This window comes from Hemicordylus capensis, chromosome 2 (genome assembly GCF_027244095.1).
Source record: "Hemicordylus capensis ecotype Gifberg chromosome 2, rHemCap1.1.pri, whole genome shotgun sequence".
Lineage (NCBI taxonomy): Eukaryota > Metazoa > Chordata > Lepidosauria > Squamata > Cordylidae > Hemicordylus > Hemicordylus capensis.
Genome location: NC_069658.1, coordinates 241,751,840 through 241,779,668, shown reverse-complemented (window position 1 = coordinate 241,779,668; position 27,829 = coordinate 241,751,840). Strand labels below are relative to the sequence as shown.

The 27,829-nt window shown below is 48.1% G+C and overlaps 1 protein-coding gene across 6 annotated transcripts; it reads right to left on the bottom strand.

Annotated features, from left to right (window-relative positions):
- Positions 1 to 101: 101 nt before the first annotated feature.
- LOC128347449 (oocyte zinc finger protein XlCOF6-like) lies at positions 102 to 27,829 on the bottom strand. Of its 6 annotated transcripts, none has more exons than XM_053302148.1 (6): positions 27,042 to 27,829; positions 26,615 to 26,741; positions 25,751 to 25,833; positions 25,415 to 25,541; positions 18,401 to 20,201; positions 102 to 4,298 (listed from the first exon to the last, which is right to left on the bottom strand). In XM_053302148.1, the coding sequence occupies exons 1-6, from the start codon at positions 27,447 to 27,449 to the stop codon at positions 2,741 to 2,743; spliced, it is 4,104 nt and encodes a 1,367-aa protein (XP_053158123.1). In that variant the 5' UTR covers positions 27,450 to 27,829; the 3' UTR covers positions 102 to 2,740. The 6 variants fall into 6 exon arrangements, with proteins under 6 accessions (XP_053158123.1, XP_053158119.1, XP_053158118.1 ...); XM_053302144.1 differs by lacking the exons at positions 18,401 to 20,201; positions 25,415 to 25,541; positions 25,751 to 25,833; positions 26,615 to 26,741; positions 27,042 to 27,829 and adding exons at positions 7,592 to 7,718; positions 9,114 to 9,196; positions 11,306 to 11,432; positions 11,754 to 12,248; positions 12,971 to 13,053 and having other exon boundaries at positions 102 to 4,644; XM_053302143.1 differs by lacking the exons at positions 18,401 to 20,201; positions 25,415 to 25,541; positions 25,751 to 25,833; positions 26,615 to 26,741; positions 27,042 to 27,829 and adding exons at positions 7,592 to 7,718; positions 9,114 to 9,196; positions 11,306 to 11,432; positions 11,754 to 12,532 and having other exon boundaries at positions 102 to 4,644.

Sequence of the window (27,829 nt, the reverse complement as noted above, 5' to 3'; positions counted from 1 at the left end):
TTTTGACCATATAGCTTGAAACTCTTCTTTGCCTAAATGGCGGGGGGGGGGGGGACCACAATTCAAATGCGGATAATGAACCCATTTCAGTAGTCCAAAGCTGAAGTTCTGGATAAACTTTATTACGATCATAGATCAGACTGTAGAATAAAAAACATTACATAAGACTAGAGCGTATAATATAAACAATGTAGCAAAACCTAGCCACAATGAAAGTGATCTCTTTACAAAAGTTAGATAACAAAAACTCTAAATAAAATTCATCAGAGTGACCTGAAAACTTCCCCAAAAGAGGATTAATTAGTTTTAAACGAGTATCACTATAAAATTTACAATACAAAATAACATGAGTGGTAGTTTCTACGGCACCCATTCCACAGGGGCAAATCCTTAAATTAAACGGAATCCCTTTATATCTACCTTCCCTAACGGCAGTTGGAAGGGCGTTTAGGCAGGGAAGAGTAATTGGATGCATAAATTTAGGGTTAAGAATATTATCTAAATATGCTGTTGGTTTGGAATTAAAAAGTTGTTTCCCCAGATAGATGCCACTCCTTAGACAGGCTGTATCCACTTGTAATTCTGTATCGGCATTACACTGCTTAATAACTTGCCAGGCCTGATCATGTCCTAATCTAAGAATTTCCTCATGGGAGAACCCAAATTGAAGAAGTTTATTTTTAACCAAGGTCTTCCACTTATAAAGTCATCGATCATTACCAAGGAAGCCAGGCCTACATTGGCAAAAACCAGTTTTAACCAAAACTTTATAATACAGGTCCAATAACCCGATTCAACCCTAGCGAGACCTACTTCTCATCTGGTAAGACAGTTGGGAACACAGGGGGGAACTTGAAGAATGGCTCTAATAAATTTAGACTGTACAGCTTCCAGCGGGCCAAAATCACTAGGAGGCCCCAATTGGGCACCATAAAAAAATACCGGATAGACTTTAGGAACAAATAACTTGATCGCCGCTGGGATAAATGAGGCCCCTCTCGTAAAATGGAATGATTTTGTTTTATTTGTAGAAATTTGAGCATTTTGTATGGACAAATTTAAGTGGGCGTTTTGCAAGCCAGAAGACTGGAAAACAATTCCAAGATATTTAAACGAGCTGACCTGCTCGATTTTGTGCCCCTGCATAACCCAATTGTGATATCTTGGATGTTTGGTGAACACTAAGACTTTCATTTTGTGATAATTGACCTCAGTGGATTCCTGCCTACAGAAATCATATAATATAGCAATAGCACTTACATTTATATACCGCTCTATAGCCGGAGCTCTCTAAGCGGTTTACAATGATTTAGCATATTGCCCCCAACATTCTGGGTACTCATTTTACCGACCTCGGAAGTATGGAAGGCTATCTCAACCTTGAGCCCCTGGTCAGGATCGAACTTGTAACCTTCTGGTTACAGGGCAGCAGTTTTACCACTGCGCCACCAGGGGCTCTAATATACCAAGGGCACGTTTTAATCCTATGGAAGTCTGGGTCATGATGGCCATATCATCTGCATATAGAAGAATGGAATATTGGCCAGTTTTGGAGGGTGAATGACAGGAGTCGAAAGACAGGACACTACAGAATTAATGTAGATGTTAAACAAAGTAGGTGCTAGTATGCAGCCCTGTCTTACTCCTCTGGAGGTGGAAATATTTGAGGATAAATGACCTCTCGGGGTATATCAAACCTTTAAACAAGAATTCTTGTGTAGATTAATAATTAATCAAAGAGAAGGGGGAATTCACAGAACCATGAAGGAGAAAAACAAACCCAACCCGTGAACAAAATGCTCACCACTCTAACAATGAAAATAACACTGAATTATATACTAAACCTTATGTAAAGTTTAATCAAAACAACCACTGTGTAACCAAAAACCAGTACACATGCAGTAAACCGTATGACTGGAAACATCCTATACAGAAAAATCAACCAGCTAGACATATATAACCCACATGTATAACCAACAGAATACAATGCACATATGAAGACGTGTGATTGTAAACTCCATAAAAAAACCCAAGGTTTTTTTGAGGCAAAGAGATAACTCCAACAGCCAAAACTGGCAACAATATGTAGCTCCGAAGTGGCTCAAAGTTCCCGACTGCAACTCTTTATAGGGACCAAGTCCAGACTAGTACAGAGGGATGCCAGAAGTTCAATAATGATCTCTAGATATTTTGCTGGTGTTTGTACATACATACAGTTCTGCTCAGATGCCTCAGGACCGGAGAAGAGAAGACAACACACTCTGTTATGTCTGCTAGCTGGGAACGATGATTGTAGATACATTTTCCATCAGACTCCATTAATATGCAGGCTAAATTGATTAACATGCATTTAGCCTGCATATTAACAGAGTCTGATGGAAAATGTTCCTGAGGAAGCGTTCAGCGAAACAGCTATCGATCCCGAGGCGGTTGTAGTGCTTTTCAAGTTTCTCCTAGCTTTCAGCCAGCAGACATAACAGCGTGTGTCGTTTTCCCTTCTCTGGTCCTGAGGTTTTGAGCAGAACTGAATGTAACATGTAAATCCTTCCAGGTGGGAATTCTTTCATCTTGTGTAAGATGGGAGCTAGAACTGAAGCTCTTTCCACACTATAGGCATTTGTATAGTTTTTCTCCTTTGTGAATTCCTTGGTGTTCTGCAAGGACTGATCTCTGACAGAAGCTCTTTCCGCACACCAGGCAATTACATGGTTTGTCTCTTGTGTGAATTCCTTGGTGATTCTTAAGATCTGAGCTCCAACTGAAGCTCTTGAACTCCTGCGTGAATTATTTGGTGTTTCTTAAGACCTCCTCTTTGACTGAAGCTTTTTCCACACTCCAAGCATCTAAATGGTTTCTCTCCTGTATGAATTCCTTGGTGTTTCTTAAAATCTCCCCTCCGACTGAAGCTCTTTCCACACTCCAAGCATCTAAATGGTTTCTCTCCTGTGTGAATTCTTTCATGTTCTCTAAGACTTGAGCTCCAACTGAAGCACTTTCCACACTCGAAGCATATAAATGGTTTCTCTCCTGTGTGAATTTTTTGATGTTCTCTTAGATTTGAACCCTGATTGAAGCTCTTTCCACACTCCAAGCATCTATATGGTTTCTCTCCTGTATGAATTTTTTGATGTTTTCTAAGATTTGAGCTCTTATTGAAGCTCTTTCCACACTCCAAGCATCTAAATGGTTTCTCTCCTGTGTGAATTTTTTGATGTTCTCTAAGATGTGAACCCTGATTGAAGCTCTTTCCACACTCGAAGCAACTAAATGGTTTCTCTCCTGTGTGGATTATTTGATGGTTCCTAAGACCTGAGCTCCGACTGAAGCTCTTTCCACACTCCAGACATTTAAATGGTTTCTCTCCTGTGTGAACTCTTTGATGTTCTCTAAGATGTGAGCTCAAACTGAAGCTCTTTCCACACTCCAAGCAACTAAACGGCTTCTCTCCTGTGTGCATTATTTGATGTCTCCTAAGACCTGAGCTCTGACTGAAGCTCTTTCCACACTCCAGGCATTTAATTGGTTTCTCCCCTGTATGAATTGCTTGGTGTTGTCTAAGATGTGAGTTCTGAATGAAGCTCTTTCCACACTCCAGGCATTTAAATGGTTTCTCTCCTGTATGAATTCTTTGATGTTCTCGAAGATGTGAACCGTGATTGAAGCTCTTTCCACACTCCAAGCATCTAAATGGTTTCTCTCCTGTGTGGATTTTTTGATGTTCTCTAAGATGTGAACCCTGGTTGAAGCTCTTTCCACACTCCAAGCACCTAAATGGTTTCTCTCCTGTATGAAGTTTTTGATGTTGTCTAAGATTTGAGCTCTTATTGAAGCTCTTTCCACACTCCAAGCAACTAAATGGTTTCTCTCCTGTGTGAATTTTTTGATGGCTCCTAAGGCCTGAGCTGCGACTGAAGCTCTTTCCACACTCCAAGCATATAAATGGTTTCTCCCCTGTGTGAATTCTTTGATGTTCTCTAAGATGTGAACTCAAACAGAAGCTCTGTACACACTCCAAGCATTTAAATGGTTTCTCTCCTGTGTGGATTATCTGATGTCTCCTAAGAGCTGAGCTCAAACTGAAGTTCTTTCCACACTCCAAGCATCTAAATGGTTTTTCTCCTGTGTGGATTACTTGATGTCTCCTAAGAGCTGAGCTCTGACTGAAGCTCTTTCCACACTCTAAGCATTTAATTGGTTTCTCCCCTGTATGAATTCCTTGGTGTTGTCTAAGATGTGAGTTCTGAATGAAGCTCGTTCCACACTCCAGGCATTTAAATGGTTTCTCTCCAGTGTGAGTTCTGTGATGTTTAATAAGCTGAGAGTTCTGACTGAAGTGCTTTCTACACTCCAAGCACTTAAATGGTTTCTCCTCCCTTCTCTTCATTCCCCAGTGACATTTCAGCCACAATTTATAACCAATGCTATTCTCACAGGAGAGGGGCTTCTTCTTCTGCTTTCCCTTCTCTATTTCTTCTGGGATTGGTGTTTCTTGGCAGTCACCAGCATGAACAGTAGGAGATTCATTCTTCCTTTCCTGCTTTTCTTTTGTTGCTTTTTTCTGTTGTCTTTTCGTTTTACATCTTGCTCTTTCTACTAGTGACCCGCATGCTTCTCCTTCAGTCTTGATTTTCCACCCAGCACCTGCTAGGAGAGAGAGAAAGAAGCATAGTATAGACTGAAGAAGAAGCATCAAATCAAGCAATAAAGCTAATGTCAAAGCTGCTGCTGCGCTGCTCGCTCCTTCCCTCAGCCGCAATCACTCACTGTGGAGCAGCAGGCAGAGAGGCGGCAGCTTCTGTCTCGCTGCTGTCCTGAACTTCCGGCTTGGGGCTCTAAGCTGTGCGGCTGAGGGAGTGAGCACAGAGGTGTGGCTCCCCGCTCAGCCCATCCCAGCAGCCGCACAGTCTCCCCGTGCGCTCGGATTGCTGCTTCAGGTCGCTTCCCCCATTCTATCTTTTCCCCTGCCGCTCCAAATATCGCTCCAAGCCACAAGGAGGAAGTGGGGCTGACTGCTGCAACTCGATCCAGCCAGGCTCGGAGCGGGAGGCACGGCTGAGAAGGCTGCCAGGCACACAGCTGTTTCTGCCCACCTTTCAGACTGCTCCTGTGCTCTGTGTGAGGGAGGACGAGCAGGAGGCAGTAACAACCAGCAGGCAGGAGCCGCAGTCAACTGGAGCCAAGCAGCCGTCCTCAGGTCCCTCTCTCACCTCCCGCTCAGCCCCCTTTCCTTTCTCTTTCTCCTTGCCCCCTTCCTCCTCCTCCTCTTCATCTCCTGATCATTTCTCTTTTCTTACTATTTCTGGTGTTACTGTTAGCTCCTTACTGGTTTTCCTTCCTCCTTTCTCTGCCCCTTGTGGGACTCCTCTGCAGTCAGAGTTTGGGGCACAGCTTTTGGCTGCTGTTTGGACTGCTCTCTAGACCCCAACTGCGTGCCCCATTGCTACATTCACAGCACTTTCCTCTTGGGGCTCCCCTCCCGCTTGCTCTTCCTCTCTTCTCTCCTCCCGTCTTTCCTTCCTACTTCCAAATCTCTCTTTGATCCCTCCTCCCACCCGGACTTCCCCCTTCTGTTTGGGCTGGAGCAGCGTGTGACACATGCTTGCTGCTTGCTTGTGGAACAATGTGAGGTCTCTGTTGTTTGTAACATGAAAAGAAAATGTTGCCTTCTTCCCAGTTGGATTCAGCAAATGTGATTCTTTGAGAAAGTAACCAGAAATGTGTAGTAGGAGTTCTTGGATATTCTTGCATTTCATTTACTGTTAGTTCCATTGAATTGACTAATGGTGTAGTTATTACCAGTGCTTTTGGTGAAGATAAACCATTTCATATACGGGAAGTCCTCATAGATTAAAAAATGGAAAGGTGATTGTTTATATACGAGACAACTACACTAAAAAATGTTAGGATGACATTGATAATATTACCAAGGATGGGGTCACACTTCCCCGGAAGGAAGTAGTACGCAGTCTGGGGGTGTTTCTGGACACAAACCTCTCCCTGGTGTCCCAGGCTGAGGCAGTGGCCAGAAGTGCCTTCTATCAGCTTCAGCTGATATGCAACCTGCATCCGTTTCTTGAGATAAATGACCTCAGAACAGTGGTACATAGGCTGCTAACCTCCAGACTGGATTACTGCAATGCACTCTAGGTGGGGCTGCCCTGGGTACAGAATGTGGCTGTCAGGTTGGTCTCTGGGTCATCTAGGAGAGTCCATATTACTCCCGTTTTGAAAGATCTACACTGGCTGCCAATAGGTTTTCGGGCAAAATAAAAGGTGCTGTTTAGATACTATAAAGCCCTAAATGGCTTGGGCCCTGGGTGTTTAAGAGAACGCCTTCTTTGTTATGAACCCCACCGCCTATTAAGATCATCAGGAGAGGTCCGTCTGCAGGTGCCACCAGCTCGTTTGTTGGCTACTCGGGGACGGACCTTCTCTGCTGCTGTCCCAGAGCTTTGGAACACACTCCCTGCTTTAAAAAGAGCCTCCCCATGCTCTGACAACTTTTAAAAAGTCTTTAAAGACACACCTAGTCACCCAGGCTTTTAATTAAATATTGTTTTAACAGTTTTAACATCGTTAATTGTTGTAATGTTTTAACTTTTACTATGTCATTTATTTTGTTTTAACTACTGTTAAGTTTTTTGTCGTCATTTATTTTAACTAATGTTTTAACTTTTTGTTTGCTTGTTGTAAACCGCTCAGAGGTGAGTTTTGGCAGGTATAGAAGAGTGTTAAATAAATAAATAAACAGGACAGTGAGCCATCAGTGCAGAGAAAGAACATGCAGCATTTGTATTCAGCAGGTCCCAGACTGACTCCTCAACACACCCAGTTCAGGATTTGGGTAGCAGGGTTGAGAAGTTATGAGCAAGAGACCCTGGAGAGATGCTCCCAGTCAGTGCAGACAAGATTCCGCTCAATGCATCAGTTTCTCTGCTATTCACTGGAAATATTTTCTTCAGGATTTGGAGCCCACCTGCCAAATCACCTCTTCCCCCCACTAAGGCTCATCCTCTGCAGTTTATGTATCAGCTGGTCAGAAGGATGCCAAAGGAGCTCATCACAGCTCTCACCACAACCATCCCGGCCCATTCTCCATATCCAAAGTCTCGCTTCAGGGCATGGTTCAGCTGCAGCCTGCACAGCTTTACCCAATGGCCTCCAAAGCACTAATCCCAAACAGGGGTGCCAGCTGGCAGAGGGTCCCATCACAATGCCCCCAAAAGCCAGCCAGTGATGCTGTATTGCTTGAAGCAGAAAGCATCAGTCCGATGCCAGAAAGAAGCTGCTGTTCTCCCAGTTTGGCTTGAAATTCAAGTGGGAAAAGCAATCTTGGTGAAAAAGCCAGCAGGGCTCAAACACAGGGAAGAGAAGCACTTTCTCAGAATATTCCACATCCTCCCAAGGCAAGACAGCAAGAAGCCCCTAACACTTCCAGCAACAGCAGTTCCAACCACAGGCCACTGGATAAGTGTTCCCCCACCCAGCAGAGAGCCCCCACAATCATGCCAGAAGAATACACCAAGAAGGAATGCTGGGTCCCCATAAAGAAAGCAGCAGCAGCCATTCGTGGAGAGTGAGGGAGCCTTACCCAGAGAGGCCACATTCTGCCTATTCTCCTCCATGACAGCTCTGTGCAGGGCTCTTTGGTCTGCATCCAGCAGAGCCCACTCCTCCTCCGTGAAATGCACAGCCACCTCCTCAAAGGACACAGCATCCTGAAAGAAGAACATATTGGACTCACAGGTTAAAAAAAAGTCCCCCTACCCCTATACACAGAGGCGCTCTAACCCCCAGACCTTGGGGACCCGGTCCAGTCCACCAAGGTCGGGGGGGGGGCTACAGATGGCCGGGGCCCGGGGCCTCCAACACCACACCTACCCCACCAAACCTCCACTGGTTGTTGTTTTTTTTAAAAGATTCTTACCGCATCTGAGGGGTGGCTGCGGAGCAGCCCTTTTCCCCTCTCCCGCCCTCCGCCTGAGGTGTTGGGGACGATCTCTAAACTGCACAGGCACACCTCACAGTTAGTAAAAGAACCTGACCTGAATGGACGGGCCCAGCGTCGCTCTGGTCCCCACCGCCATGGCGGTGGGGAAAAGGCAGAAGGACTACTCTGCTCCCCACCCCCAAAGCCACCCTTCGGCCATGGTAAGAAATTTTAAAAGAGAAAAAAGAGGGGAAAACTGCAGAGATTTGGCGGGGTGGGCTTTCCAAAGAAGGTTTCACGTGGCCTCACGCAGGGGAGCTAGTGATTGGGTGGTCTGAGCAAACCAAAGAAGGTTTTGCGTGGCCTTGCAGAAGCAGGGGCTATCAATTGGGTGGACTGGGTGCCCAAATTACCTAGGTGTGCCCCTGCCCATACACAAATCTCTGAGGATAATTACAATGAAGCAGCTAAGGGTCCTCTGGCAGGATTCATGGCCTCTTGGCCTTCCTAGTGGGCAGATCACAGAGAGGCAAATATTATTTCAGGCTCAGATAAAGGCAACTAGGCTGTATGGATGTGCAAACCGGCTCTACGTCGAATGGGTTCGATGTCGAGCTGGTTTGGTTTGACGGCTCGTGGTCGAACCAAACCACCACGTTCGGTCTGGCCACGCTTTGCGAACTTTAGGGTTTTTTTAACCTTCTCCCCTTTGTCCTCAAGGGGGCGGGGGGGGTTGCCCCCGCGGAGATTCCATCTCCCCCGCTGGCTTTCCTTCTCACCCACTCCAGCAGGTTCTACAGCCATAGTTCAGTGCGGTGACTATTTTGGATGCCACCACGCATGCACAAATGGCCTCGGTGTGGCTGCTGAGCCAAACTATTAAAAACTGGCCAAGGGGTGAGAACAAAGGCTGGTGGGAGTAGGGGGAACCTCCACGGACCACCCCCACCGCCTCAAGGACCTTCTCCGAATGGGAGAAGGTTAAATTAAAAAAAAAAAACTTGGGGGGGGGAGAAGGAAAAGTTCATGAAATGCCCTGCTGGACTAGACCGGGTGGGGGGAGGGGGTGCGGGACCAAACTAGTCTGGTCAGGTTCAAGTTCGATCCTGACGCAAACCAGACCAGGCCAACTGGTTCCATGCACGTTCCTACTAGGCTGCCCCCCACATGATCCCTCTCCTACCTGACCTGGATGTGTAGAAGCTGCTTCTCCATCCACACAGGGGAGCCATGATCTTGTCAACACCTCCAGTGGGGTTCCATGAACTAGGAGAGACAAAAGCAATCCTTTTTTTGTCGAGCAATACAATGTTACATTAGGAAGCGTCACTGCCCTGCAGGTTTGATGGGCAGAGCAGCACATGGGGGATGAGATCTGGAAGTGTTGTTGGCTTCTGTCCCTTCCCTGCAAAAGGACTGATCCCACGGACATGTTTGTTTATTTTTCTATGTAAACTACTTAGAGAACTTTGGTTGATGAGCGGTATATAAATATTATAGTAGTAATAGTAGTAGTAGTCGTTATTGTTGTCTGTACTGTGTCACACAAACTGACATATTTCTGGTAGGGAGCAGCAGTTTTGCGAGGACTGGGGAGAAGAGGAGCAAAAATCACCCCCTAGTCTCCTTCCCCACGTGCTTCTCTGCCCATCAAGCCTGCAGGGGAACTGCTGTAAAAGCTCCCTGCTCCAACGCAGCTCTGATCAGGTTGACGGTCCTCTGTCCATCCCATCAGCTGTGGACTATAAAACAGGCCTGAGCAGCACAACATCTGGCCCAGGAGGGTTGTGAGGAGTTTGGTTTCTGCTCCTTCTACTTCCAATCAGTTGCTCTGCTGTGATGCCTTTAATGGGTTCTTTGCAAATAAGATCTCCTGTATTCAGTCCAACTTGGACTCCACGATTTCTGCAAGGTCTATAGGAACATAGGAAGCTGCCATTTACTGAGTCAGACCATTGGTCTATCTCGCTCAGTATTGTCTTCACAGACTGGCAGCGGCTTCTCCAAGGTTGCAGGCAGGAATCTCTCTCAGCCCTATTTTGGAGAAGCCAGGGAAGGAATTTGGAGCCTAGGTGCTCTTCCCAGAACGGCTCCATCCCCTAAGGGGAATATCTTAGAGTGCTCACACTTCTAGTCTCCCTTTCATATGCAACCAGGGTGGATCCTGCTTAGCTTAAGGGGAAAAGTCATGCTTGCTACCACAAGACCAGCTCGTTTCCCCCCGTCCCCACTCAATTCTCCCCACTAGCTTCTGAGCCTCTCAGGGCCAGGAGCTTCCTGGAAATGAGGGTGTGTTTGAGCCCTGAAGAAGATACAGGGCACGTGTGTGTCCTCATTCAGTGTTGGCAGGTGCTCTGTATCTCTTTCAGGGCACACACAGGCCCTCCTTTCCAGGAAGCTCCCAGAAGCAGCGAGGGGCTCGGGAACTGGTGGGGAGAAGCGAGCAGGAGGAAGGGGAGGGAGCCCCATTGAGTACATACTTGGTGCTCGGCCAGTGGACGGAAGGCAAGTCGGCAGGCAGGCAGTCCTAAAGGTCCTGCACTGCCTCGCTCTCTCAGAGGCATGTGCCTGGGGCGGATGCTGCGGGCTGAACCAGCAAAGAGAGCATGTGGGTGGGAGCTGGTGCTCTCCCTCCTGAGCCCCTCTGCCCTCCTGATGAGAATGATGGCACGCATGCACACTCTGTCTCCATCAGAAAGCATGTGCCCCCTTATTCCCAGGCCCCAATGGAAGCGAGGGGCTTGGGAGGCATGGCAGCAGAAAGGGGAGCCAGGCAGTGCTCTGCTCACCTTCCCAGCCGCTCTCCCTCCTCTCCAAGAAGCTCCCAGCCCCAACTGAAGGAGGCCAGGGAGGCTTGGGAGTGGGGGAGGGCAGATGGAGCAAGCCTGCAGAACGCGCCGCCTTGACCTCGCTCCTGTGGAGTGGTGCCCCCACCTACGCTCCAACTGGATGCCTCCATTCAATCAATTCCTAAGTTACAACTGGATTGAGGAATAAATGACTCTACTTGGATTTCCACACCATCTTGGAGAGCTGCCCCCACCCACCACCCACATCTGAGGTTATCCAATAAGGGTTAGGTTGCCAGTTTTGAGCAGTATATAAATTTTTTAAATGAATAAATAAATAAATATTACATTGTAATAATCAGTGCCCTAAATTTAGGGTCTAAAAATTGACCTCAGCCCCTGCACACCAAGTCATGGCTGGTTTCAGCCCACCACAGCATTTGAGTTGTGCACCTCTGCTCTAAAGAGATCTCAAGCCTGGTGCAAGAGAGGCTAGAGACTTTAGACAGGTTGACCAAGAAGTCGCCCTTTTTAGGCACATGGGATTAAGGGAGACCCAGCAGAAGTGGGATCCATTATTCCTTACCCAGTGAGGTGGGATCTGCATGATCCTCCTGAGAGCTCCCTACGTGCAGCAGCTTCGGTCTGGCTTCTAACGGAGTTTTCTCTGCCTCAGAAAAAACATTAGTCGCTTCTGCTAATGGCCCCTGCACCTGAAAAGCCAACAGAAATCCCAGGCAGGGAAGGGGGAGGCAGGGTTTAGAAAAGACAATGGCAGGGGTGGGTGATGGAGGGAGAAGGGATAGGATACTTCCCTCTGCAAGGGCACTGAAACAAATCTGGGCAAATTAAGGACATTCCTCCTTGCTTATATGATTCTCAATTTCAATAAGCAGACCCAACCCTTAATTAGTTTTACTTCTTTCTTGTATTAGTGACACCCTGAGGCCTCGCAGAAAGGTGGGTAATCAATTTTTTATATACATGAACATATAATGAAGAGAACTCATTTCATCTCCCACCGACTCTCTCACCTGCTGCTCTTCCTGCTTCTTAGCCTCTGCCTGGCTCAGGAGGAAACCTTCTGCCAGGGCCACCGCCTGAGAACTGGTCTCTGTTCCACATTCCTTCACCCAGCCCTCCATCTCCGGAGACAGGATGGTCAGAAACTGCTCTAGGATCACAAGGTCAATGATCTGGTGTTTTGTGTGCTGCTCTGGTCTGAGCCACTGACGGCAAAGGTGGTGAAGTCGGCTGCAAACCTGTCGGGGCCCCTCAACCTCCTGGTAGTGGCACTGCCTGAAGCGCTGGTGCTGAACATCTGAAGGGAGCGTGTCCTTGTGCAGGATTTCCTGCAGACTCCTTTCCCAGAATTCCTCACTGCTCCCAGCCTTGATGGTCTCTGGGCCACCTGAGTCTTGCATTTCCATCTCTAATTCCATGCTCCAAAGGCAGCCTCTAAGAAGGCTGGAGTTGTTTCACCAACAGACTGGTCTTTGCAGCAGCAACTGCTGTAATGGATGAAGCCACTGAGTATTGCAAAGCAAAAATGTGGTTCTGTGCTTGAACTCCCCCAAGTCATGGAGGCATTTCACTAAGAAAAGGGGATTATTCGAGCTCCTCTTGACAGAGACCTCCCCCTATAAGAAAGGAGCCAAACTTCCAAAGGGCACCTGGAGAATGCAAGGAGATTCCTTCCTTTGCAAGTCACAGACCAATGCAGCGCCTCCTCCCCAGAAAGGCTGGCTGCATGTCCCCCGCTGCCCACAACAGCCTTCTCTCCCCCACCCCTCTTTCCTCCCCAAATACTCCAGCCAGATCTGCTTCTCCCCCTTTCCTCCCTCCTCCTCCTCCTCCAGGGACCACTGTCAGTCTTTCCCGTTAGGGCCCCGCAAAGCTATTGATGGCAAGCAGCTGGAAAACTGGTTTCTGTCTCTTCAAAGCCTCCTCCTTTTGCAAAGAAGCTTGTCTGCAGAGAGATCATCAGCCCCACACATGAGCTGCAGTGGGTGGGGGGCTGCTGGGGTGACCTTTTTCTCCCCCCACTCGCTTCCTGGGCTTTGCTCTCCCCCTGGGAGGTTCCTTTCACCCACCCACTCCTCCCTCCCTCCCCTCTGAATAGACACCCGGAGGGGCTCCCCAAATGATTCCGGACTAGTCCTCCTCTTTCCCAGCTAAGGGAGAGGGGCAGGAAGAGATTGATTCCAATCACGATCAGCTTTGGCCTGTCTAGGATTCACATCTCTCTCACCTTAACTCTGTGTTGGCATCTCAGTCAGGAGTCAAAGGTGGTCTCCCGCTTCCCTTCCTTGCCCTTCCGAAGAATGAAACTGCTCACGTCGATAAACGGCTTTTTAGCTCTCAATCCAAGCTCGGTGTATTATGTTGGAATGAAACACCCCACCCCAGCCAGGGTTGATGGGTCTTTAACATCTACCGCGACAGTTGGAAATGCAACAGATGCAGCTTCCCCCGTGGAAGCACTGTGATTCCCAGCATTGGAGTCGGCGGTTCCTCATTTCCCTGAACTCTCCAAGTGCTACTTTTCACACCCCTGGAACCTGGAAAGAGCTCCTGCTGCAGCGGGGGGGGGGGAATGGGGGGCATTAATCCTAGCTCACATCAGGGAAGGGAGGCGGGAAGCCTGGTGCCCTCCTGGGCTGGGGGGGGGAATGCACAGGATGCCCCAGTGGGATGAGAGAGGCCCTGTGGCAGTGGGGGGGGGGAGCAGGGAGGCAGCCTGTGGGGTGGCATTTTGTGGTGGTACAGACCATATGTGCTTAATTTATTTATTTATTGTTAAACATATATACACCACCTTTTATTAAAACAATCCCAAGGTGGTTTGCACAGAATTTAAAAACAAGATTACAAAAATGCCACAATTGAAATATTTTTAAGCTAAAAATATAAAACAAATCTAATTAAGAAGATTTAAAATACACGCATAAAAACAGTACAAAATACAGAGCAGCAGCAGAGACAATCATATAAAAGTCTGGGTAAAAAGCCAAGATTTAACATGCTTTCTAAAAACTGTGATGGAGACTGAGAAGCAAATAGCCACTAGGAGATAATTCCAGCATCTGGGGGCAGCAACAGAGAAGGCCCTGTCCCGTGTGCACAACAACCGAACCTCTCTTATTGTCGGCACCCAGAGCAGAGCCCCCTCAGATGATCTCGTCAAGCAGGCAGTAAACTTGGGAGCAGGTGGTCCCTCAGGTATCCCAGGCTCCAACTGTTAAGGGCTTTAAAGGTCAAAATCAGCACCTTGAATTGGACCCAGAAACACAGTGGTAGCCAGTGCAGCTCTTTCAAGATGGGTGTGATCTGCTCCCATCAGGCAGCTCCAGATAAAACCCTATCTGCCGCATTTTGCACAAGCTGCAGTTTCCGGATATACTTCAAGGGCAGCCCCATGTAGAGCGTGTTAACAGTAATCCAGACGTGACGTAACTAAGGCATGGGTAACTGTGGCCAAATCTGCCTTCTCAAGAAAGGGACTCAGCTGGCGCACTAGCCAAAGCTGTACAAAGGCACCCCTGGCCACCTCCTCCACCTGAGCTTCCAAGAGCAGAGCCAGGTCCAGTAGTACCCCCGAGCTGCGTACTTGCTCCTTCAAGGGGAATGCAACCCCATCCAGAACCGGTAAAAACTCCTCATCCCGATTGGCTCTCCTAATGACCAACATTACCTCTGTCTTGTCCGGATTCAATTTCAGTTTATTAGCCCACATCCAACCCATCACGACCTCCAGCCCCTGATTCAGGATATCCACTGTCTCCCTAGGATCAGGTGACAAGGAGAGATAGAGCTGAGTGTCGCCTGCATATTGCTGAAAACTCAAGTCCAGGTCTCCAGACAACCTCTCCCAGCAGTTTCATGTAGATGTTAAACAGCATGGGGGACAAAACCGAACCCTGCGGGACCCCACAGGCCAATGGCCACGGAGCCGAGCAGTAGTCCCCCAGCATCACCTTCTGGACCCTCCCCCCAAGAAAGGACCAGAGTCACTCCAACGCAGTACCTCCAATTCCCATACTCAAGAGGCAGTCCAGAAGTATGCCATGGTCAATGGTATTGAATGCCACTGAGAGGTCCAGCAGAACCAACAGGGACACACTCCCTCTGTCTAGTTCCTGGCATAGGTCATGCACTAGAGCGACCAAGGCAGTTTCTGTCCCATATCCGGGGCAGAAGCCAGATTGAAAAGGGTCCAGATAATCCCTATCATCCCTCTGCAGCTGGGATGCCACCACACGCTCTGTCACCTTGCCCAAAAAGGGAAGGTTAGAGACTGGTCTATAGTTGTCCGGGTTGGAGGGAATCAAGGGAGGGCTTTTAAAATAATGGTCTTAACACCACCTCATTGAGGCACGATGGCATCCTGCCCTCAGTGAAGCATTAATAATCACCCCCAACCATCTGCTTGTACCCTCCCTGGCAGCTATTATTAGCCATGAAGGGCAAGGGTCAAGAGCACACAATGTCACCCACACACTACCCAGGATCTTGTCCACATCCTCAGGCTGCACCAACTGAAAAGAATCCAACACAATAGGACCAGATGGTACCAAAGGTAGGTCTGCCAGAACTGCCAAAACTCTGGAGTCCAAATCAGCACAGATGTGAGCGACTTTATTTGCAAAGTGACACACAAACTGATCACAACAGGCTGTAGATGATTCCTCCCCCTTTATCTGGGGGATGTGTTCAGCAATGTCTTTGCTACACGAAAAAGCTCCGCTGGTCTGCACTGAGCAGAGGCAATGGAGGCGGAGAAAAAAAAATTCTTCACCACGCCCAGCGCCACAGAGTAGTCCCTTAAATGGGCTCTAGCCCATGTTTGGTGGGATTCAGCATGACTCTTCCTCCAGCGTCGTTCCAGCCATCACCCGAGTTGTTTCATCAACCTAAGCTCTGAGGAAAACCAAGGAGCCGAATGGGCCCCACCAAGCCAGAAAGGGCATTTAGGAACAACCTTGTCAATAGGTTTTAATTAAACAGTTGGATTCCCCTGTCTGCACCAGTTCTAAGTCAGCTGCTAGGCACCAGCCGAGGCTATCTTTCCATTCCAGAGATTCACCAGGGCCTTGACAGGGTCACCAGCTCTAGACACTGGAAACTCCCCAAGGGCCGTCTGGAAACTGAGCGGATCCATAAGCCTCCGGGGGCGGACCATTCTAATCGGCCCACCACCCCTGTAGAAGGCAGACAGAGCAGTCAAACGAAACCCCACCAGATGATGATCTGTCCATGACAAGGGAGTTATCTCCAACTCCAAAGATACACCTCACATTGCATTATTAACGACATTTCCTCAGGTACATCTTCTCCTAGAAATCTCTTATTAAAAAACAAACTACAGACTCCTCACATTGCCATTTCAGACTCACCAGTGCTTCATGGTGGACATTCTGGGCCTCCCACCTAGTTGCTAATTTTAATGTACCCCTCAGGGCTCTGCATCGGACACTCCATTCCCAGGAATCTGCAGCCCCCTCCTGGTGCTAGGTGGAGGCAGCTGTTCCCAAAGTGGGACATTCCCTGGCTGGTCCTCATATTTTGGGCACCACAGGGGCCCGTGGGGCTGGGTGGGAAATTGTGTGGGCCATCTGAGATGTGTAGTGTCCCCGTGAGCCTTCCCAACATCCCCACATGCCCGCCCAGCCGGCCCTGTAGACTCTGGTTCCAACAGAAGGGGCCCTCTTGGCCCTGGAGATGTGAGGAGGAACCGCGTGGGGATGGCTACACTGAGAGCAGCCGCCTCTGTGCAGCACCAGGGCCATCCAGTCCTTTGGCTTCCTGTTCAAGGGGATCCAGTTGGCTTCCCATTCAGAGAAACTAACTCGAGCAGCAAGGAGAGTGTTCATTGCCTTGAAAGACAGCGGTCAGAATGTCACCAACATACTTCGGCTAGGGAACAGACTCTAGGGTTTCCGATTACGAGACACTGGTCAAATGCTGCCCTTCCGGTCTACGTGGGGGGTCAGGAGTGTGTGTCACTGGTGCTGGGGAGCTCGACTGCTGTCTTTGTGAGCGCTGCTTCCCCTCGGCACCCTGCTCAGGGGCGTAGCAAGGTTGGAGTGGGCCCAGAGACAAGATTTTAAAATGGCCCCCGTGTGTGTGTGTGTGTGTGTGTGTGTGTGTGTGTATCTTCTATGTCCCACAACAGAACATCATCCTAAATTATTTTTTAAAGGTTTTGTAACTTGGGGACGATGCAAGTCATTTAATGGCACTAGAGCAAGACATGCTGTTCTGGTAGCTCCAGGTCTCAACACTCACATCAATTTTGGAGGATGAATCCAACTGAAGGAAGCCCGGGCGGGTGCGCGGCCTGGGGAGTAAGTCATGTGACTTACCTCTGATGGGCCCCCCAAGGCGGTGGGCCCCCAGACAATTGTCTCCCCTTGCCCTATTATAGTTACGCCCCTGACCCTGCTGCTTTTTCAGCCTCTGTACGGCTTCAGTGCTGGAGAGCTCCAAGTGTTGCAGAGGGTTAACGGAGTTCCGAGCATGCTCAGTATGAGAAGCACTGTCTTTATGGCCGCCATCAGTCTGAGCTTGTTTAGGTTTCGATGCCGACAACTCCTTAGACTTGTTTTTCTTCTTTTTGTGTTTCTTAGGTACAGGAGCGGTCAGGTGAGCCCCAGAGGCAGTGGACTACTGCTCAGGAACTGAAGGCTGTGTCGAGATGGAGGATGAAACAGCCTGCCTCTGTGAGGTAATCTTGATCACAATCGGGGCGGGAGGCAGCGACGAAGCAGAGGGAGTCCCTCCTGGCGGCTGTGAGAGCACCCCCAAGAATCCATTCACCTCATCAGAGGTCTCATTCGGAGCGGTGCCCGAGCACTCCATGGTTTTTCCCGACAAGGCGCTTTCCCCAAAGGAATAAGTGCAAACGGGACGCCCTGTCACGCTTGGCCCTCTTCGAAAGTTTCTGACAATGTTGACAGGCGTCAGGAAGGTGGGTCTCACCCAAGCAAAAGAGACACAGGGTATGAGCATCAGAGGCAGGAAAAGCAGAGCGGCACCCAGGGCAGCGCTTAAAAGCAAATTTACTGGCCATAAACCGAATATGAAGCTTCCAGTTCTTTTCCCTCTCTCCCCTCCCCTCCTTTTTTAAAAAACAAAAAACAAACAAACCTAAAAATCCAAATAGGTGTAAAGTAAAACGCAAAATTAGAAAGGAAGGAAAAATGAAAGGGATGTAGCAAAATAAAACAGAAAGGAAAAAATGGCCCAGAGAACAACTTGACAGGTGTCCAGAGATATTACTTTTCTGGCGGACGAAAAAGAACTGAGGAGAAGGGGGTAGGGTCATGTGACCAAGGTGTATGGGGAGGTGTCCAGCTGAGGCAATCTAGGAGAAAAATCAGCTTGATAGGCGTTCCAGATTATTCTTCCCACAGGCGTGAAGCCCCATCTGTGTGATGGACAGAGACCACTTAGAAGAACATGTATATCCTTTCAGGTGTGAATTCTTTCATCTTGCGTAAGGTGGGAGCCAGGATTGAAGTTCTTTCCACACTATAGGCATTTGTATAGTTTTTCTCCTTTGTGAATCCCTTGATGTTTTGCAAAGACTGATCTCTGACTGAAGCTCTTTCGACACTCCAGGCATTTAAATAGTTTCTCTCTTGTGTTAATTGGAGATTCTTAAGATCTGAGCTCCAACTGAGGCTCATGAATTTTTGTGTGAATTCCTTGGTGTTTCTTAAGATTTGAGCTCTGATTGAAGCTCTTTCCACACTCTAAGCATCTAAATGGTTTCTCTCCTGTATGAATTATTTGATGTCTCCTAAGAGCTGAGCCATGAATGAAGCTCTTTCCACACTCCAAGCATTTAAATGGTTTCTCTCCTGTGTGAATTATTTGATGTTGTCTAAGCTTTGAGCTCTGGCTGAAGCTCTTTCCACAATCCAGGCATCTAAATGGTTTCTGTCCTGCGTGAATTCCTTGGTGATTCTTAAGATCTGCCCTCCGACTGAAGTTCTTTCCACACTCCAAGCAACTAAATGGTTTCTCTCCTGTATGAATTATTTGATGTTGTCTAAGCTTTGAACTCTGACTGAAGCTCTTTCCACACTGCAAGCATTTAAATGGTTTCTCTCCTGTGTGAATTTTTTCGTGGTTCTTAAGATCTCCCCTCCAACTGAAGCTCTTTCCACACTCCAAGCATCTAAATGGTTTCTCTCCTGTGTGAATTACTTGATGTCTCCTAAGCAATGAGTTCCGACTGAAGCACTTTCCACACTCCAGGCATTTAAATGGTTTCTCTCCTGTGTGAATTCTTTGGTGATTCTTAAGATCTCGTCTGTGACTGAAGCACTTTCCACAATCCAAGCATCTAAATGGTCTCTCTCCTGTATGAATTATTTGATGTTGTCTAAGAAGTGAACTCTGACAGAAGTTCTTTCCACACTCCAAGCACTGAAATGGTGTCACTCCTGTGTGAAGTTTTTCGTGGTTCTTAAGAGCTGAGCTCCAACTGAAGCTCTTTCCACACTCCAAGCATCTACATGGTTTCTCTCCGGTGTGAATTTTTTTGTGGTTTTTAAGACCTGAGCTCCAACTGAAGCTCTTTCCACACTCCAAGCATCTAAATGGTTTCTCACCTGTGTGAATTCTTTCATGGTCTTTAAGAATTGAGCTCTGATTGAAGCTCTTTCCACACTCCAGGCATCTAAATGGTTTCTCTCCTGTGTGAATTCTTTCATGTTTCTTAAGATCTCCCCTCGAACTGAAGCTCTTTGCACACTCCAAGCATCGAAATGGTTTCTCTCCTGTATGAATTCCTTGGTGTTGTCTAAGATGTGAGTTCCGACTGAACCTCTTTCCACACTCCAAGCATCGAAATGGTTTCTCCCCTGTGTGAATTATTTGGTGCCTCCTAAGACATGATCTCCGATTAAAGCTCTTTCCACACTCCAAGCATTTAAACCTTTTCTCTCCAGTATGTACTCTGAGATCGTCACCAAGGTATACACTGTGAATGAAGTTCTTTCCACATTCTAGGCTTTTAAATGGTTTCTCTCCTGTGTGAATTCTTACATGTCTCCTAAGCCCTGAGTTGGACCTGAAACTCTTTCTGCATTCCAGACATTTATATGATTTCTCTCCAGTGTGAGTTCTTTGATGTTTAATAAGCTGAGAGTTCTGACTGAAGCTCTTTCTACACTCCAAGCTCTTAAATGGTTTCTCCTCCTTTCTCTTCATTCCCCAGTGACATTTCAGCCACAATTTATAACCAATGCTTTTCTCACACAAGAGGGGCTGCCTCTCTTGCTTTCCCTTCTCTATTTCTTCTTGGATTGGTGTTTCTTGGCAGTCACCAGCATGAACAGGACAAGATTCATTCTTCATTTCCTGCTTTTCTTTTGTTGCTTTTCTCTGTTGTCCCTTCTTTTTACATCTTGCTGTTTCTACTTGTGACCTGCATGCTTCTCCTTTAGTCTTGCTTTTCCACCCATCACCTGCTAGGAGAGAGAGAGAGAGAAAGAAGCATAGTATAGATTGCAGGTAGAAAAGAAGGGTCAAATCAAGCAATAAAGCCCATGACAAAGCGGACTTCAGAACAGGAAGTAAATCCTTTAAAAAAGTATTTGTTTTATTTCTCTTTGTAAACCACCCTGAGCCATTTTTGGAAGGGCGGTATAGAAATCAAATTAATCATCATCATCATGCAACCCATCTCCAGTGATTAAATGATGTGGTGTAGAAAGGTGACCTATGGAAACTTGGATTGGGCTTCCAACCCAGCTGTGAAGTTGAATAGGTTGCTGTGAAGGAACCCTGTGCATGATGGGAGTTAGCCTCCACTATCCTAAAAGCGGGAGCACAACCTTCATAGCATCCACCGGACCTGCCCCTCACCAGTTTCCTAATCATCAAAGTCGCCTCTGCCCACCAGGGCGTTTCATTCTCTCATTGGCTGAGGAGCTGTCAACCTGAACCCTCTTGGCCTACCTCTTATTGGTGGAAGGCATGCCCTGCCCCTCCAGGTCTTTACTGAAGAAGCTCCTTAAAAGTTGTATGTTGCTTGTGTAACATCATCAGTGACTTTCCATCTATTTTCTGAATCACCAGTCACTAAAATATGTAAGCGCTTTGCTTAGACTGTAGAATGTGTTAGGAGCTAGAAATGACTTCTGTTTTATTTTACTACTACCTATCTACTCCCCTGCCCAGCTTGGCTCCTGTGGTTTAATAAAGTAATCTGTTAGAAGGAATAATTTCGCCTCTTGTGTGTGCATGTTCCGAGACTCTGGAGCCGCCGCTTCCCATGAGCTGACCGCTTGATTGAGCTACTTAAAAGGGAAACTTGCCTACAAGGGGGAACCAAGCCTGGCTCCTGCTCCGTGGGGATGGAGGGAACCCGCCAAAGGTTGATTCAGCCCAGAGTTCTCTCTGGAAACAGAGAGTGGTGGCAGCAACTACTGGACCCGCACTGGAGCAGGGGTGAGTGAGTGAAAATACCTAAACTCCAGTGGGGCCACCTTTACATGGTTGTCAGCACTGTGGGATTCCAAACTGAGCAGTGTAGTTAATGATCAGGATAAACCATGTCCAGGAAGAAGTTACCATGGCCTCGGACAGGGAAAATGAACCCACCACAAGCTCAGAACAAATACAAGACTTAGGGTATTGGTGACGCAAGGCAGAAGCCCTGAAACGGGAGAAGGAGCAGAAGGAGTGGGGGAGAGCAGCAGACAGAAACCATACCACCCACTCTGCCCCCATGAAAACTAAAACAGAAGTGAAATTGCTCCCGACCTTTCATGAAGATGACAATGTTATAAACCTTTTTGGAAACTCTGGACGTGCTTGCTGGGACCAGCAGCTGCCCAAGGGCAGATGGCTAGCATACATGCGCACACATCTGGGTGGTGGGACATTTTGGTGGATTTGCGGCCAGATGGAGAGCAATTTCAATATTTTCAAAGACAGGGTGAGAAGCAGGTATGCTCTGACCCAGAACACAATTGCCAAGTGGATCGGGGGGGTCCAGGACAGCCGAGGAGGCTGCCGTCGCCGCAGATGCCATCGCCTTAAGGAGGGAAAGCCTTTACCGACCTCTCCAAGGCAATGCCTACACTCACCCACCAGGATCCCCGCAGGGTTGCCACAAGGGGGCAGTAAGCAATGAAACTCCCACCCACCCCAATTCCAGTCTGGGGCTCCACAAATTCTTTACCCAGGGGTGATGGGACACTTGAAATGGGATTGCCCGCAAGTAGCACTGGCAGTGCCTTCGGAACCCCACCAAGTCTACATGATCACGTCCTGTGTGAGCCCCACACTTATGGTGGCAACCCAAACCTCCCCAGTGGGCAGGGAAGGGACAAGGCCAAGCGGCAGCATGAGAGAGACCGAGCAGCTACTAGACTAGATCCCGCAGACACAGCAGCGGCAGGCACCAGGGAAGATGGCCAAGCCAACCCTGATGGGGTGTGGGGAGAGCAAGAGGAACCATACAGATGCAAGTGACACCCATCCTGTCACCGATGGTGGCAAGGGTGGAGAACGCCAGCACACAAACCCCACTCCAGGTGGTGGCTGCAATAGCTTCCGCGCGAGAGAGCCATGGACATAGGAGGTGAGATTCCAGGATCCCTTCACCTCCTTTCCCAACATCGCTGGATCCCGATCACCGTAAATGGCAAACAAGTTCCAGGGTTAGTGGACTCTGGGCCCAACATCACATCTGCACATGAGGACTGTCTCAAAAAGGGACAGATATTAAATGGGGAAAGTCTGTCCATCCTACCTTTGAATGAACCACATTTCTGATCCCCCAAAGCCAGAGTCTCCCTAGAATACAATGGATTGAAACTGGACTGGACAGCTGGCGTTCATTCCCATCCCAAAATACCAGTCTTGGTGGGAACAGACCTTTTGGTCTGACCCAGAATCAGGTGGGCACGGCAGAGAGTGGGGGGCTCCTCCCCACGGCCCCCTCCGCCGCTCCCCTCAACAACCAGGAGCTTATACCCCAGCCAGGAGGGATGAGAAGGGAAGTAGTCCAAGCTGAGGAAAACTAAGGGACCCTCAGCCCTTCCCCTGCTCTGCACACCAACTCGCCTCTCACCTTGCCGCCCCCACCCCCAAATCTGAACAATTGCCAAGAAGAGAGGAGGAGGGAGAGGAACTGTCGCTGGTGTCTTTGGATAACCCAATAACAGCAGAATTCAAACGTCGCCAATGGGATGACTCCTCCCTAGCTACGATCAGGGAAGAGGCTGCGGCCCCGCCTCCAGATCCCCAGAGACTCAGAGATCCTATTTTGTGTGGGAAGATGGATCATTATCTAGCAGAGACCTCAGCAAAAAGCTGGAAGGGAGATGCTCGGTAATATGGAGCCAGCCAGAGGTGTCAGAGGAATGTGAGATGAACCTAGCCACTGCCAATGTGAATGCTACCCCAAACCAGAAAAAAGTGCGGGCAGTGGTTGTGTGTCGTAAATCTGTTAGCTCGGCTCACCCAACAGGATTTACAACCCCCTTCAGCACTCCCCAGTGAGGTAACAGAAAGCAGCAGCGGAACTGCACGAGTGAAAAATAAAATGCTCACAAATAAAATAGTAAATGAATTAAGTCCCCCTGAACTGAACTAGGTACCCCCCTCTAACAATAACTGAGTAATAACTGAAAAGAAAACACAGAGCGAAGAATGAAAGAGCGAAGGACACCAGAAACAAGGAATTAACGGAACAAAGCAGGAAAGCATAAACAAGGGCAAACTGGAATTTGGAAAAGTTAGAAATTCAGAATAGCACATGGACTGCGGTCAGCAACGTTGCTAACCGCATCTGAACAATTGACAGACTGCTAAATATATATGGCTCACGAGAACCAGCAGCCAATCAGGCTTCCCTGAGTCAGCACTTCTGCTTCTTCTCTTGTTATCTCCTGCGCCTGCGTGACTCCCATTGAGCTTGCCTCTTGAGACATCTTCTCAAGACAGGTGAAATCCCAGGCTCCTCCTCATTAGAAATCATGTCTGGCAGCTGTTCCGAATCCTCAGCTCCAGAGCCTGGTCTCCCTGCCAAATCCTGTTGCTGTGCCTCTGAGCCCTCACTAGCAGGCGAATCCTCCCGTTCCTGCTCTGACTCTTCTGAGTCAGAAGTCTGAGCCATGACATTGTGTTACGAGCAACTGGAGATAGGGTTCTCCTGAAGCAAGAAGTACCAGAGCTCTATGCAGAGAGCCAAATACAGGGAGGAGTCCAAGTGAATATTAACCCTTCCCTACCTGGAGTGCAGGTATCTCAGATGTGTAAATTACTCATAAACTCTAAAGACATTCTAGTGACAAACAGGAATCCCTCTAACGGGGATTCCCAGATGTTGTTGACTAACAACTCCCATAATCCCCAAACAAAAGCCAATGCAGCTGGGGATTCTGGGAAGTGTAGTCAGCAACATCTGAGAATCCCTGTTAGAGGGAACAATGGTGACAAACCAGGAAGAACCAACCTGACTGAGACCTGAGCCTCTCACTGGAAACAGGAAGTGGGGAGGCTGAGCCACCAGCTCGGGAATTCTTTCTGTTTCTGTGTGCTTACCCTGATATTTACTATAGGTATTAGAATATGTACCCAATGTAACTGATCCTTGTTAACCCTGCAACTTCACTGTATAAGTTAGAATCTTTAGATGCTGTGAGTAAGCTTCGTTGTTACATGCCAAGAGACAGTCTTTAGAGAACATGGTTGAATCTGAGGCAGCAGGTTTTGGGGGGAAACCAACACCCCCAATTCAAGGTGGAAAAGGTATGTGAAGGAACCCTGTGCATGATGAGAGTTAGCCTCCATAATCTTAAAAGCGGAGGCACTACGTTTACAGCATCCACCGGACCGCCTCTCACCAATTCCCTAATCCTGTCTAGCGCAGGAGAAATGAACACTTTGCACCCCAACGCCCCTGTGGGGATGGTCACTGGAAAACTCTTTGAACTACGGACAGGTGGCAACCTCAAAGTTGCCTCTGCCAACCACGACATCTCATTCTTTCATTGTCTGAGGAGCTGCCAACCTGAGTGCTCATGGCCTACCTCCCACTGCTGGGAGGCACTCACCACCCCTCCAGGTCTTTACCTAAGAAACTCTTTAAAAGTTTTGTGTTGCTTGTGTAAAGTCCTCAGCAACTTTCCATCTATTTACTGAACCGTCCAGTCACCAAAATATGTAAGCGCTTTGCTTAGACTGTAGAATGTGTTAGGAGCTAGAAATGACTTTTGTTTTATTTTACTACTACCACCTAACTACTCCCTTACCCACCTTGGTTCTTGTGGTTTATTAAAGTAATCCTTTAGAAGGAAGAAGCTCGCCTCTTGTATGTGCATGCTCTGAGACTCTGGAGTTGCCACTTCCCATGAGCTGACTGCTTCACTGAGCTACTTAAAAGGGAAACTTGCCTACCAAGCCTGGCTCCTGCTCTGTGGGGATGGAAGGAATCCGCCAAAGGTTGATTAAGCCCAGACTTGAGTTCTCTCTGGAAGCAGAGAGTGGTGGCAGCGACTACCGGACCTGCACTGGAACAGGGGTGAAACATTGTTTCATGCAGTTCCAACAATAGGCCTCTGGATAAGAGAGCCCTCACAATCCTGCCAAAAGAATACACCAAGAAGGAATGCTGGGTCCCAACAAAGAAAGCAGCAGCAGCCATTCCTGAAGAGTGAGGGAGCCTTACCCAGAGAGGCCACATTCTGCCTATTCTCCTCCATGACTGCTCTGTGCAGGGCTCTTTGGTCTGCATCCAGAAGGGCCCACTCCTCCTCCGTGAAGTGCACAGCCACCTCCTCAAAGGACACGGCACCCTGGAACAAGAACATATTGGACTCACAGGTCAGAAAACAGTCCCCCCACCCCCGTAAGCAAATCTCATATTAAGATGTAGCAGCTAAGGGTCCTCTGGAAGGATTCAAGCCTTCACAGCCTTCCTAGTGAACAGATTCCAGAGAAGAAAAGATTACTTCAGGCTCAGAGAAAGGCACCCTGCCTGTCCACCACATGATGCCTCCCCTACCTGATCTGGTTGTGTAGAAGCTGTTTCTCCATCCCCACACGGGAGCCATGACCTTCTCAACACCTCCAGTGGTGTTCCATGAACTAAGAGACACAAAAGCGATCATAGGATGATTGATCGTAAAGCTATAAAATGTTACAGCAGGCGGGAACCTTTCTGGTCCTCGAATTCCACCCCTTGCTCACTGCACGGAATTGCTACTGAAGGATGACTATCCAGATAGCTTATTCTGATATGTTCAATATCAATTCCTGTTTAGCAATGGGGGGGAGGGAGAGGAAGGTCACCCCACTCCCAATGACTCCAGGGCAGAGGTTCTGACTTTGGACATGTACATTTTTTAACTTGTTGGATGACCTGACAGGCAGTGACACATCAATGGGATCAGAAGTGAATCAAGGCAGGGAGGCTTCAGTGTAACTGCCCCATAGGCTCGATGGGCAGAGCAGCATACGCGGAATGAGATCTGGAAGTGATGTTTGTTCATGTCTTTTCCCTGCTAAAGTGCTCATGTCATGGACATATTTGTCTGTGCTGCGCAACTCTCATGGACATATTTCTGGCAGTGAACAGCACTTGTGAGGAGAGGGGAGAAGAGGAGAGGAGCAAAAATCACTTCCCAGTCTCCTTCCCCAGGTGCTGCCCTGCCCTTCAAGTCTGCTGGCCATCTACCCTAAAAGCTCACTGCTGCAGCAATGATGAGGTTGAGAGGCCACAGCCCAAGGGGACTCCAAAGAGATTTCCAGCTTTGTGCGGAATAGACTAGATACTAATGAATATCAGAAGAGGTCTGAAAGAAGTTGCCCTTTTTAGGCACATGGGATTAAGGGAGACCCAGCAGAAGCGGGATCCTTTATTCCATACCCAGTGAGATGGCACCTGCATGATCCTTCTGAGAGATTCCTCTGTGCAGCAGCTTCGATCCAGCACCTGAATGAGCTTTCACTGCCTTAGAAAAATCAGTAGTCACTTCTACTCGCTGTCCCTGCACCTGAAACAGCAACAAGAATCCCAGGCAGGGAATGTGGAGGGTTAGGATACTTCCACCTGCAAGGGCTTTGAGAGAAATCTGGGCAAATTAAGAAAATTTCACCTTGCTTATATTATATTATTTATTTATTACATTATTATTATTCTCTATTTCAGTAAGTAGACTTAACCATTAGTTAGCTTTACTTCTTTCTCATATTAGTGACACCTTGAGGTCTCAAAGAAAGGTGGGATATCAATTTTTAATATAATCGAACATATGATGAAAAGAACTCATTTAATCTTCTACCAACTCTCTCACCTGCTGCTCTTCCTGCTTCTTGGCCTCTGCCTGGCTCAGGAGGAAACCTTCTGCCAGGGCCACTGCCTGCGAACTGGTCTCTGCTCCACATTCCCTCACCCAGCTCTCCATCTCTGGGGGCAGGATGGTAAGAAACTGCTCTAGGATCACAAGGTCCATGATCTGGTTTTTTGTGTGTTGTTCTGGTATGAGCCACTGATGGCAAAATTTGTGGAATAGGTTGCACACCTGTCGGGGCCCCTCAGCCTCCTGGTAGTGGAACTGCCTGAAGCACTGGTGCTTTACATCAGAAGGAAGTGTGTCCTCCTGCAGGATTTCCTGCAGAGTCCTTTCCCAGAATTCCTCACTGTTCCCAGCCTTGATGCTCTCTGGGCCACCTGAATCCTGCATTTCCATCTTCATTTCCATGCTCCAAAGGCAGCCTCCAAGAAGACCAGAGTTGTTTTATCCACAGACTGGTCCTTGCAGCAGGAACTGCTGTAATGGATGATGCCACTGAGTATTGCAAAGCAAAAACGTGGTTCTGTGCTTGAAGCAGAACTCCCCCAAGTCATGGAGGCATTTCACTAAGAAAAAGGGATTATTCAAGCTCCTGACAGAGGCTTCCCTGTTCCCTTTGTAGGAAAGGAGCCAAACCTCCAAAGGGCACCTAGGGAACAGAAGTAGCTTCCTTCATTTGCAAGTCACAGACCAATGCAGCGCCCCCTCCCTAAAATGGCTGGCTTTCTACCCCTGCTGCCCACAACAGCCTTCTCTCCCCCACCCCTCTTTCCTCCCCAAATACTCCA